The sequence below is a fragment of the Opisthorchis viverrini genome (assembly GCF_000715545.1).
Source record: "Opisthorchis viverrini unplaced genomic scaffold opera_v5_637, whole genome shotgun sequence".
Lineage (NCBI taxonomy): Eukaryota > Metazoa > Platyhelminthes > Trematoda > Opisthorchiida > Opisthorchiidae > Opisthorchis > Opisthorchis viverrini.
In genome coordinates this window covers 45069-58790 of record NW_008752305.1, presented here as the reverse complement: position 1 = coordinate 58790, position 13722 = coordinate 45069, and the positions used below count along the sequence as shown (strand labels likewise).

Sequence of the window (13722 nt, the reverse complement as noted above, 5' to 3'; positions counted from 1 at the left end):
ACTCCGTGGCTTTGCAAAAACGTATTGCCGTCTCCTTCTAATGAACGAAGTTGAAAGCGTCAGAGAGTCCATTTAAGGTTTTACGTCCGAACGGAAAACATTTTGCACAAAATGAAGCTAGATGCGGATGAATAATTGTTTTCGTCAAAAATAGGTCAGGTTGTGTGTGTACATTAAATTTGAGCTTGCAAAAAGTGGTGGGGCTTAACTTTTCGCACATGCTCCTCTTGCGTTAGTTGCGGGGCTTAGCTGGAAAAGATATTGATTTCTCTTAATATCCTGAATTCAGTTTTTACACAATGAACCCAGCTAGTTTTAATAGCAGTATTAACTCACCCACTGTTATACTGTTGTGATCTGTAGCGGTCACACACTAGGTCACGCGTGACTAACACTCAAACCACGTGACAATTCCTGTCCTACTTGCAACCTTAGCTGACAACAACAACTACGCTACAACTTTCCATTAATTTTTGTTTACGCGGCGACAACCTGGGTCACGCGCCAGGCTTATAAACTTCAACCATCATCAGGTCAAGTTGTTCGTGCAATCATCAAACACGAATGGACCATTTTTTCACACTGTACGCGATGAATGGCCATGCAACTCGGCCCAAACACACGTTCACACGCGCAGGACAAGTCAACCAAACTCTGCAAACCCTCGGACAAATAAGCGACAGATTTAGCAGCTACACTGCAGAGAAGATAACTCCCTCGTCCGGACCCCCACGAGTCATCCACAATCGACACTTCACCTTCCCACTTATTCCATTAATCGCAGTGTATTTATTTTATCATGGTGCAACTAGTAACTGTAAACTACTATCTACCATACTAAAAAACTGTTATTAGTGCATATATCTTCTGAGTTCAACATGACGGTTGGCTGTTTCTACTACGTTTATCTGTACTTCATTCGCATTGTTACGCGCACACGCTTCGTCATGGTGATTTCACCAGTACGAGGGAAAACGCCAACTTTCATTACATCAAAACACAATGCTATGCCGCGTCTGTTCACCTTCCATCATTTTGGCACCACTTTTTGTATCCGTTCGCCGACCAATCGGTATTTCAGCAAAGCGCTGCCAAGTTTTTTTTACGCACCAATAACGGTTTACAGTGGTTTACAATGGCGAGTTCCACCAACTATAAAATAAATGCAATGCGAATGGTGGAGTAAGTCAAAAGGGGAAGTTATCGTTTGTGAGAGTTTCCTGGTGAACTACTGCGCGGGGAACGTGTTTCTCCCTCCGTATAAGTGCTACACTGTTGCGTAATTGTACGTGAACTTGTGGAGTTTGGTTAGAGTTTTCTGTTCATGGACAAAAACTTGTCTACACTGTCAGCGTTCAGAGATACTTCGTCAAACTTATTTACACATTGGTACTTTTTGCACTTCGAACTACTGATGCGACCATGTTCACCCTGATGTTGTTGGACTTCCCCACCTACAACTTTAGTACACCGTTTTACCTTGTATTTGGCTGCGTTGACCTTTTGAGCGTTCCGTTCGGTGACTCCAGCGTTGCTTTGCTTAGAACAAATCTTAAGCCTGTTATTTCCGTTTCAGGCAAAAGTCATCAATATATGTTACGGGGTGCGTGACTTAAACGAGTGTGATTTGAATAGATTGTGCGCGTCTCGTTAAATTTTCTGGTGAGATTTAGGTAAATGAAAGCAAATTCAGTGTGGATAAAATTAAACCGTTGTCTGCAACCTGTATACCAGATAAACCGCGGTGATAACTCAGAAGGACACCGAGAATCTGTGCGCTCGATGACCAGCTTACCTCCAGTGTTCAGTCAGACACCACAGCACATGACTACAAGAGATATCAAGTTACCTCCACCTCAGTCAACGAAATCCACCAAGCAAGACACAGCGTCGCTTCTCCATTCCAGTGACGCGAAGCGGCAAATCGATCCAGCCGGTAACCTTGACAACAATTCTTTGAACCGAATGAACATGGAATCAATGCAAATCGAGGAATTGGACAGCCTGGACGTCGGAGATCTAAGTACTGGTGATGCTGAACAGATTCCATCCAGGTATTGTAAAAAGTCGACCAAAGAGAACCAGTACAAACTGGAACGGGTGGAGAACGGTTACCAACCAAAAAGTCAAAAGCCTACACCACGAGGTAGCCTTGCATCCGAGTCGAAGCCAAGTCCACTATGTGCAGGTAGCATAAGCAATCCGCTAACTCCTATGTTTCGAGTGGAAGAAGGATGTGGTCGGCCACCTCCGGTTGTGGATGCCCTCTACACATCACCATCAAAGGACCATCCTTCAGCAGTAAGTGCACTTCTATTATTTTTCCAGTATGATGTACGACTGCAGCAAGGTACTTTTACTCACTCTGCCAACGTTTCCGGTAAAAGCTGCAAGTTACCGGTTAGAAAGTACTTGTGGTAGTCGCTCTCAGCTACAGGTTCAGGAAGTGAGCCGAACACTTGAATGGACACAGTGCATGCAGTCACGCTTTCAACGTACCTTGTTTCTTCGCTTGTCACCGACAGAATTAAGCTTAACTTTTCCTCTCCCAGAAATAGTGTATGAGCAGAGAAATTTATCACAGGAGTGTGCATGTGTATGGTGTGGGTGTGTGCGGTGCATGCATGTGCGGTGTGGAACATTAGCAGAACGAATCAGAATGAATCCACTGATGCAGATTTACCTCACATTTCACAGGCTAGAAGCTGCATTCACTAGATTAGAGCTAAACTCGAATCCAGTGCTTCCCTTTGGTGTGGACTCACCGGAATAATTACACCAGAACGGCATACGACCGTTCAAACGAGTGGTGTGATTATGAACAAAAATTATCGGAATAGGCAGGCTAAGAGTGGAGGAGATCAGACAATTTAATCATGGCTTAGACAAGCAAACAAACCCTATTGTGAGACCAAACTCTATCCGCTCTCAAGCGGTGCATTGAGGTCAGCCACATTTTTGTGTCATAAACATTGTTTTATTTAAGCAACGTTTTGTAATTTCCGCAAGCTTTTGCTCCTTTTATAGAATTTGGTCACAGCGCCATTACCGATGTGCATAACTAGAGGGAGCGAGTAGCGAGTGAGAGGTCACCCGTAATTTACCTTTGATGTATCTGATCGTATCTTTCGCTGCGTGAGGTGTAGTTTGACAAACCGTCAAAGGCGATTTTTTGGACATTATATTTACCCCCTACTGGCACCTGAGCATTGAATGAGCCGTGCTTGAGCAAGGAATAGGCAATAATTGAAATTCACCTTCAGCATACTGCCATTTTTGCTCAGTTTGAACTCACTCATGTGGCTCTGGTATCGCATCACACTTTCGTGCATGTCCATTAGTTTGGCTCCCTCGAGTGTACTTTAATTTACATTAGCGGCTTGTCTCTAACACCAGATTCACTTTTTCTCACACCGTTATCGTGCGTGTCAGACAGTGTTGACCACCAGATCCATATTAGCTGCAGAACATCATATTTTGCTGCCTTTTAGTATGGCGAGTTGAACATTTATTTATTTACTTCATTTTCATAGCAATAATGTGTGTCCGAGCTCCGGAAAACTCATCAACTATGGGTTTTCACATCATTGATTTCACATCATTTTAGACGAGTTCCGCTGAAATCCGTCCTTTGGATCCCCATCCGTTCTCCTCCTACTTGACGTTGGCATCTTCATCGAAGCGGCCGTCACCTTTTGCCCGTATCTTCACTCCGAGTATCAACAAACTCCATCCACACGACCCAGGTCAACGGACCGGCAAATAAAGACCGAGAATAAACGAGTTCACATGTGCCTTAAAACTATCCCGGTTCCCATCTGTTCTGTGCTCGACTCTACTCACGCGATGACTCTCCATGCGATGACTGACATCAACAGAGTTACTGGATGACCAGACGAATCTCACCCAATTGCCTAAATATTATTCTTTGAAGGCGATTTTCGCGCGTCACTTAATCCAGTTAAGTGTAATCTTTATCATAACACCAAATTGTAAAGAGCAATATTCCCCATCCGCTTTATGCAAACAGTGCATAAATTTGAACAGAGTCTAATTGTACACAGCAGGTGGTATTTTTCATTGGCAACGGGTATAAGTAGAGTGTACAAATCTTCCCGTGTCACTCATGCAGCGGTGGATTGAATCTTTGGTAATTTTGTGTTCTGAAGTCCGAGTACCCCCCGACAATTTAGCCATGAAGGTTTCATTAGAATGATGTAACCAGTGATCCACGCCCAATTTTAGTAGTCGGCCACCGTAGCACAGAAAACATGAAATCTTACATGGTTATGGTGAATGTTACTGAAGAAAATTAAACTTCGAAATGCATACAACTAGGGTGAAGCTGGATAAATTTGGTATTTGGGAGAAAGCCGTTGCTCAGTGGTAAAGGAAGTCTATAAATGGCTCATTGGTTAGTACGCTTGATTAGCTGCGCACCAACTTCTGGAACTCACCCAGATCAGCGAGAATCCACCAGAAATTCCGCTTGGTCTCGAACTTCGACACTTATACAAAGTTACTGCTTTCCCTCAGCGCTTTCCATGCATATGGTATCATGTTTTACTCAGCTTTTCATCGGCTATCTCAGATTATTTGAAGTTACATTTTTAGTGCCAGTTAAGCTGGCAATATTATCTCACCAATGTGTAGCGCGGCGGATCAACACATCAGTGAGTGCCACTGAGCACTTATGAGCACGCTTATATGAATGACTGTTCGCGACTGTCCTATGAGTGTTTGCTTGGCGGGCGAAAACACTGGTTCGTCGTCAGACTGTGTTCTAACTGAATGAAGTTCACGTGAATTTTGTGCCAGGTTTCCCAAGTTACATTGATTAGCATGTGCTCATATGTGACCCGTCTTCACATTGGGTGCTCCGGACATTCTCGGATGGTGCTACCCGTGATGGCTTTGGGGGATCACATACATAGATAAAGCAGCAGCGTGTTCCACTTTGTATGCTTTCGCAGTGCATAACTGTCCCTTACGGTGTGAAAATTCAAGCCTCTACAGGCCGATTATTATACAACCAACTTCAATAGCTGCCTCATCTCCAATCGCGGTGGCACCGCAGAAGAGCCTGTCACCCCTCCCATAGTTTGACGGGGTACTTCTTGAACTGCTTGATCTGCACGGCGAGACAACAGTGAGCAATTTCGCAGTCCGCAACGCAGAACTAAGTACGAGAAGTTTAATGCCATCTGGTTGCCCCGTTGACGGCAGAATAACTTCAATGTGTGCCATACATGTATCGGCACTACATTAATTATAACTGCAGATTAAATACAATGATGGCTATGTACCCATGGTTGCTTGGTTTACTGTTGTTGCGCCTGAGTGAGCATTATCAAAATTAATGAATTAGCCTTTTACTGTTTAGCACAGACTTTCGCAAAAACTAAAAATCTCAAGACGTACAGAGTACGTCTCACGCTGATGCGATTTATTTCATAGCTAACACATGAATATGGAGTTTGGCAAACGTATTGCCGCCAGCATTTGTCACTATTGGCGACTAGATTCAAGTGTAGCAATTGAACTGCTTCAGAGCACATAAATAACCCAGCTTTTAGGCTGTTCAGAGAGGGATCTCAGCTAGACAATGAACAAAAGATGGCAGCTGGTAGGAGATTTTTTCCTATTTTAAATCGTCACTCCTGACACCACACGTATGAACACATCAAAGAAGACCGATGAACAAACGCTTTCAAATGCAAATGGCTCAACTTGAAGACGCGCAGTTTGCTCATTCAAATCAAAAAAGCCTTGGGCATCTGAAGCCGAAATTTCAGCGTGCAAGTTTCATCGTCATCGACAGCATGACATCAGTGTTCAACACCGATGCTTCACTGCCGTACGACCGTGATTTATTTGAAAGCCTTATTGTAAAGAAAAGAGTAAAGGTGGACGAGGAAGGGACTTAGTGTTAGCTTACCACAATCATTCCGAGGTGCCTACACCCCCAGACATTCACTCAGGTGATCTGGATAGAAACTGAAAACAAGAACGCCACTGACATCGGTTGTCAAGTTTATAAAGGCGTCGTGCATAGGCGGCAAAGCGATTGACCCCAGGTTAAAGTAATCCACCTCGCTTATAAACCAATGCAGGCTTGATACTGCAAGACCAGAAGCAGATCAGTCGAGCAGAAGGGTAAACTTAACTAGAAACATGGAATTCGCAGTATGTGAAAAACCTGACGGATAATGATTTACATTTCGAACACATGTATAAGGCAGGCGCTGCCTCGTTCAGTGGGTGCTGAAAGGAATGGAGGACTACGAGAATTCTTCTGGTGAATTTCTGATACCCAAATGTTTGTTTCCGAAGAATTCAAACACGACATTTTTGGGATTATACGGCACAAAATCAAGGAACACGTTGATTTAAAGACGAGGAAACAATGTTCCCCTTCGGGTTTCGGAGAAAAATCAAGTTAAGTCCTGGCGGATATAAGGAATAATATAACTTTGTAAAACTGGAAAAGCAGTATAAAGCCTTCTCAGCCTCGCAGTCTAGAAGATTCTAAAAGCACACAATATCAATAGACGTCGCTTTATCCTGCTACGCAGGCTACAGAAATCTGTGTCGGTTATGAAGACGTCAGAACACTTCTTGTCCCTTTCTGGTATGAAGGAAGTTGCAGTGTTATTTGTGGATTGTCTATGTTGAGGGATTGGGTGTCGAAGAGGCGAGCGATAAGGCATAACACCTCTAAATTTTAAAGTGTATCCATTGTCAGCTTTGGATAAGACCATGAAGGAAAAATCATCATCCCTTTACATCTTGGGAGGCCCTGCGTGGGCACACTGCGCTACTAGTCATCTGCTACTGGAAAATATATACGTGAATAAATCTCCAGCAAGGAACCTGGTTGGTATCATGTTTTATCTGCACTGGCCGCATTAAAATTCCACTGATAAGATCAGCAACAGGTTCATCCCGATTTCCTTCAACCAGCTTAATTCCTTGTTTGTGCCTAATTATTGTTTCCTTTCCCAGCTAATTGGATAATTTTAACGGTAATTAGGTAATGAAAATACGATGACTTCAGCTTATCGCTAGTTTGAGTCCCCTAGGACTATGATTCCCGCACACCAGATTTCATGAATTTGGTTCATTGTAACAGTGTTTGCAGCCAATCGGTCACGCGGTTACTAAAGCATGATCAATTGTTAACCGTTTCCTCATGGGACAGCTGCGTATAAGAAATGCCCATACCATTTGAAAGCACTTTCCTGTGGTTACATTGCATCGGTTACAGACTTTGCTTTTTCGTCGAGAAATTCCACTTCTCTGTGTTGGTAATGCCTGCTTTCTTGTCCTATTTCTCAAACGCATGTCAGACAAACGCTTCCAGCTCAAACGATTACTGTGGCAACCAGGATAGAATTCCTTTCCTGGAACGCCTAATGAGTACACCACAGCCGTCATATGACAAAAGTTTATATCGGTCACTCCATACAATGTGCACTATTTTTGTTTGTCCGTGTGATATTCGTGTAATCCTGCGTTACTGTATGAAAGAAGTATTTTTAAAAATGGTAGCACTATACTCAATACCTCAAGTGATCAATTGGTGTGCAGGAAAGCAACACGGGCTAACAGTATAAGACAAGGCATTAGGATCGTATTACATCCATATTATATGACAAAAAAAATGATAAAGGAGAACGCAAGGCGCAAACCATAGATAATCAGTGAATAAACAGACGTCCACTGCAGGGAGATATCCCCGAAAACGGTTATATAAATTAGTTTTGCCCCCGTTAAGTTTTGGTACTTGGTAGTTTCGGCGGTAGCTGCTCCATTGTCCACAGAGGCTTTCGGCCGTCGCTTTCATGGCACTTCAGCTGTAAAATGTGGTATTTGGAACAAACAATACGATGGACAAATGCGCATGAAATTGACTGGAAAATCTATCATCTTTGATATGGTTTGTGAAATTTCAATATATACTATTGATGACGGCTATGGTTCCCGAAAGGAGCTTCATAAAGAATGCGGTTTATTTTTACTACTTGATACATACTTAACAAGTAAAATAATTAAATGCTGTAATAGGCTACATTTAGGTCAAAGGATGATATTGTTTATAGCAAGCTCCTGTAAATGTGTGGAACCGTGAAGTAAGACAACTACAGAGCCAGTAGGGTGTGTGAAGCTAACTTGGCCCAGAAAACAAATAAAATCCAAGCGTTTCAATTATCTTCTACCATGAGATCTCTCTACAGCAAATACCAGCAACCGGTTAACAGGTTCAGCCCTAGGGGACTGACGCGGGAAAACGCCTTAAAACGTTGCTTATATCCGTGAAACAGCCATACTGATCGGTTTGTGCAGAAGGGTGAAAATGGAGTGGTTGCCTCAAGGTCAAATCTGGTCTGTCCGCTGGTATCACTGGGGTGGAAACTTAACTCACTCAATGGTTTCATCAAAAACGGAAGAGCTCAGTTGACCGGTGTGGTCACCTGGAATGTCAATTTTAATTTTAATTGATATCACCAACGTAAATGGAACTCGCCGTTTACGCCTAAGATGCTCGGATTTTACGGTAGTCTCCCATGTTTTGCTCTGTTACTTTATCGCTTCGTGCCTCACTCCAATATTTAATATCTCCAGGGATGAAAAAACTAGCTAACATTATTTCTAAGCATTATTTCAAAAGCATTATTTCTAAAATTGACATACCAAATGAAATCTGGCTGCAGCATCTTTTGTCAGAGCTTACCTTCTCTAACGTGTGCGTAAGCGACGTAAGTTGTGTTGTCACATCAAGAAGTATGCTTCCAACTTTGTCCACACTATCAATTATTCGAATACTTTCGGTGTAGGGCTCATAGATGACATCGAATGGACGTCTGATAGTTTTTGCGAATTTTCTGAAAGGAAGAACAACAATTTTACGATCGTGTGGCTTCTACTGTTCGCTTGTTGGTTACTAACTCACCTCTATGTCTCCTGTTGTGCATGGAATAGTAAGGATGGTTCATGGATCAACATTCCAGGTGTAACAAACAAGCGGTTTAAGAGGCTCTCAGGCGATCTCGCCCCAGATTCTCTGACTGAGATTTTGCAGTCAGGTTCAAAAGCTTCTAACAGGAAACCTGCTGCGATATAACGAAGTCTGAAGGGTAAATTATAGTCCATATGACTAATCAGTTCCAATGCATCTACGCCGCGGCCTCCTACTGTCCCAACGAGTGAAATTAGCACACGGATATGTGCCATCCTGCTATACCTAGGAGCTTAAAGAATAATGGATTGAGCAGTTTCAAGAGTTTGCTTCCTTCAGAAAGCGAATCGCAGTTTGCTTCATTTCATCCTTAGCTCCAGTTTCTAGTTCGACAATACCTAATGGGATGATTTCTGTAACCCGTAACAAAAGGAAACACTCTCGAAAAACGAGCATAACCAAACCATTTCACGGTAAACTTTATTTTACGAGCTCTTGAGTGATAGTTCCTAATGGCACTTTCGCGACAGGCTCAGTGTAGAAACATTCAAAAGGGGACACTGCCTAACAAACGACTTAAAAATGAGACCTGCTTAAGCTAAATTTTGGAAAGTAAGAATGTATCCACGAAATCAATGGTTGCCTGTGAGTTGGACAAGATTTCTAAGCTACGTCGCTATAAGACACCTATGCAGTTAGCCAGTGAAATAAAGTGACGCCTAATGTCAGACTGTAACGGAACAGGTCAGTACCCTCTGGGTTGAGTATCCTAATGAACGACAAATATCACTGCTAACACTCCATTGGAAAATCTTCCAGAGGTTTGAGCCTCTTGAGATATTCTGCCTAACTGGTTTACTTTGGGTGGTGGGTATGGAGGTGCAGTTTCGGAAATGAAATTACGAATATTTGGCCGTTTATCTAAGGGATTTGTTTGGGTGGCTTCGTGTCAACAACAAAAAGCTTTTCTGCTGAATTGGATGGATAAAATAAACTGTTCTCCTTGCGTTGTTGTCTAATAATTTGAAGCCAGCACATTTATCAATTAGAGGAAGTTAAATGAAGTTAAATGAGGATAGCTCGTCTACCAATGTAGCCTCATATAATGAACACAATCACACTTGTCTCGTTACTGGTCGGAGAGACTCACAATACTTAAGGCACTTCAAAATGACTTACTGAAACAAACAAACAATCCAGGTTCCCAATAATCAGACCAAAACCAGTTTGCTACACTGGGTCACATGGGAAGTGAACGAGTTACTGGTCGTAACGGGTTGTTTTTCAACGCCAGAGAAATAGGATTCCACCCAATTCACTTTGGCGTGTGAAGTTTGAGCTTGCGTACTGAGAGTAAACGTTGCGCACTGGGTGTAGTTCCATGTCCAAACGGTCAGTATTTCACAGTGGTACTCGGCTTTCTACTTACCTGAGGGTGGGAAACATCCCCTTGGGTCCGTTTTCAGCATACATGCGTGAGTCTGATTTGTTCCCATGGGATAGTCAGTTTGTGCATGGTCTACCTTGGCTACACAGGGGTTCCCCGTACATGTTATTTTAGGCTAGTCACTCACAGCTAGTTTTTATCGAAAAGGCGTTTGAGCTCTCGTTCTGGGATTTGTATTGGTTTACCGCATGAATCACCAAATAGATATCGCTGCTGCTTGGGGGCACCAGGTTGTGGTGACACAATTCGATCCAGTATACCGGTTAGGGAGTATTTTACTCAGGCCAAAAAACACAAAGACATCAAGTCCAGTTTCCCTTCCTCGACAAACTAAGTAATAGAGTCCTTCGTCGTTATTCTGACCCGTGGCAAATTCGAGTACCACTGGGAAGGATCAGTCGAGGGTTTCTAATATTTACGTTCAAAGTTCGCCGGCTTAAAAGAGTTCAGGTATCGATCGTTAATAATTTCAGCTGTCAGTCAGGCAATTTCATGTTTCATCCGCATTCGAGGGTGCTGCCTATCCAGATGGTTCCTATAACGACTTATTGCGAGCCACAACCTCTACTAGTGAAGGTAAGAAGGCCTTTGCTGCGGAGTTATTTATTAAAAAATGCCAACGGAGCAGTTACAGACTATTGGACAGCGAAACGAAACTCTCATATGCATCTTGTCTACAAAAACTGAATACCCTTCTTCACTTTGAACGCGTCTTTCTGAACTTTCCTGTCATTCAATCGCAAGCAAGTGCTACAAAGCGACTCCACAAATTCCGAAACAGATCTCACTTTCCAAGAGATGGAAATCGGATTCATAGGAAAACATACTATTCGCATGCCTCCCCATCAGTAGTATCACTGGTGCACTAGTTGACTGGAATCTACGGCAATGCAACGCGTCAAAGCAAACAGTAATACGTTATTTAGCGGACGTTTTCCCCCTAATTCGCTGAGTAGGGCGTAATCCTGTTCGTGCAGCCTGACACTAGCCCAAGTAAAATGATAAATACTTTCAGAATAATCTATCAAACTCCGGCAACTCACCTCATTTTCTCCGTCGCATCCTCAAATGATGGCGTCTCAAAGTACCCCCTCTGAAACGTGGTTACCAAACACTCCTCACGCATTACTTCCTCAGGCACGAAAGGTTTGATTGTTGCCTCTCCACTAAGTGCGTGCTAAGGGTAAATAAACAGTCATAAGCGCTCACTTGTGAGGACATCAAATTTGTTAGGCAATCACCACAACTGCACGCAAATGCAGAAGAAACGTAGTGAAAAGCGTCGTACCTAATGATAGGTCGATAGGTTAACATTAGGTGCTTGTCGATGTAGACATGGGTCCAAGTTAATAGGATCTAACAGTGCTCCACGCTCTCTCTGCTTTTCGCATTGACTCTAATCTACCACTTTCGTGTTAGATATAGCCTCCGCGGGGATATTACTCCCCCTCTCCCTAGAATCCACAACTCGCTCTTAATCAGGAAAACGTTTTTTAGGGGACCGAATGGAACCGGTCGCTTTTTAGGGAAGTTGACACTTGAGGCCAAATTCTCTTCCGAAATAATACTGATTTCGCAGGTCTAAAAGTTGCATACAAGCAAAACCATCAACTAAACTGATTGGAAACNCATGTAACCATGGAAAGAGTGAAAAGCGTTCAATTTAACGACCAAATGAGCAACTGAAATAAACACAAATAAGCCTAGTTCGGGCTAATCTTGGAACTAAAAGTTGTGTATTTAACATTGAGCACACAGCTAGCCTACGGATGATTTCACTTTTGTAACAATTTGTCATCTAGAAGACCATATGGCACTACACAAATAGGGTTAAATCGCAAGGAGAGCTGATCTGGCCAATATGCCCACCCCACATCCCGATGTAATAGCACGAGATAGAAGGGAAGCCTGTCGAACAGGATTCAAACGATTCGTAAGCTCGACAATTCTAAACGGAACTAAATTTACCTGCGGGCGGCCAACAATGTGCAATGCTGATGAGCTCTAACAAAAAGTCAACTCGGGTCCACATCTTCCCCCAACTCTTGATGGAAACATGCCGAAATAATTGAACCAAGGCAGAAGTAGGACTGTTCAAAATATAGTAATGTGAATTTCATAAACCGTTAGACCACTCAATACTGATGGAAGTTTTACTACTTATGGTCAACTGAGGATATCTAAACGGTCTATTGAAATGAGGTTTGGAGCTTGGGAGCTGACCGATTAATTGGCCTGCAGAAAACCTTTCAGTGACCCTTAATTGTCAAATAAACAGGTCTTTTTGGGGAAATGACACGTCAAGAAGCTGTAATCATTATCTTGCTCACTCCTTGTATACGTAACCGAGGAGCATATGTGTTCTGAGCATATAAGGGCCGTGGTGACGACGTTGTATGCTTTTCGCACGCTTTTTTCGATATTGCAAGTGGCTACAAGAGCCCTTCTTTCGTCCCTACCACTGTTTTGGAAAATTAAATTTATCACATCAGATATTCTGGAACTAGGTTTTACCGTCCCCATGTAAAAAATTGATAGTTCCCTCCTGTCCATTCCGACGTTTCTGTCCACAAACTGAATCCATTGCACCGGGAGAAGAAGCTCATTAGGACTTACTTCTGATTTCGTCAAACTGTACAGAGGTTCCAAACATTGTGCGTGAGTTACAGAAAATAAGTCAACGGAACTTGGTTTGATATGTGTATTACCTGGTTTTGAAGCATCAGAATCTCGTTGAACGGAAAAACGGACAAGTAAATCGTTTGGGCTTGAAAGATTTGGCGTTAAGGTGAGGCACAGGCTTCTTCTAAAAAATCGAGGTCTCCAGCTATTGTAACCAGGTCACAGGGTCAAGTTTGGAAACAGAGCGTAATCTTTGTGAGTAGTGTTTGTCGGATCTAACGTGAAACATTCGAGGTTGTACACTTATTAAAACCATGAATCCTGTTATTAAACCGAACACTTTGCAAATAAGAAAGAATCATGCAAATTATTCAAATCATTGCACTGAGCCCCTGTCGTGACAAACGTACCTTGAGTTCAGCAATAGACGAGAGTAGACCTGCACCGAACGCACGAAGTTTTCCGTTTTGGCGGCACAGACCAAATTCGATACTGAAAAAGTAACACTGTGAAACAAAACATAAATTAGTTTTGGAAATGACGATCCAAAGTGTGTATGCATTGTAAATTTACGCACGAAATCGTATGATGGATTTGTTTATTCTATAAAATGAACTTGAAAAAACATCAGATTGCCTGAATCGGTACATAAGAAGTCAACTCAATCTGGGTTTTCCCCAACAAAATTTGTTTA

The 13722-nt window shown here is 42.6% G+C and overlaps 2 protein-coding genes across 2 annotated transcripts in view; one reads left to right on the top strand and one right to left on the bottom strand.

Annotated features, from left to right (window-relative positions):
* Positions 1 to 1677: 1677 nt before the first annotated feature.
* Positions 1678 to 4008, top strand: T265_11907 (hypothetical protein; the record flags this gene model as incomplete). Its single annotated transcript, XM_009178730.1, has 2 exons — positions 1678 to 2301; positions 3608 to 4008. The coding sequence occupies 2 exons, from the start codon at positions 1678 to 1680 to the stop codon at positions 3764 to 3766; spliced, it is 783 nt and encodes a 260-aa protein (XP_009176994.1).
* Positions 4009 to 7660: 3652 nt separating this feature from the next.
* Positions 7661 to 13722, bottom strand: part of T265_11906 (hypothetical protein) — a gene marked incomplete at both ends in the record, with an annotated part of 28511 nt that continues 22449 nt past the window's right edge. The window contains 4 exons of the mRNA XM_009178729.1: positions 7661 to 7856; positions 8735 to 8885; positions 11450 to 11583; positions 13439 to 13534. Coding sequence (XP_009176993.1) covers positions 7773 to 7856; positions 8735 to 8885; positions 11450 to 11583; positions 13439 to 13534 — 465 coding nt within the window. The remainder of the gene's footprint in view (positions 7857 to 8734; positions 8886 to 11449; positions 11584 to 13438; positions 13535 to 13722) is intronic.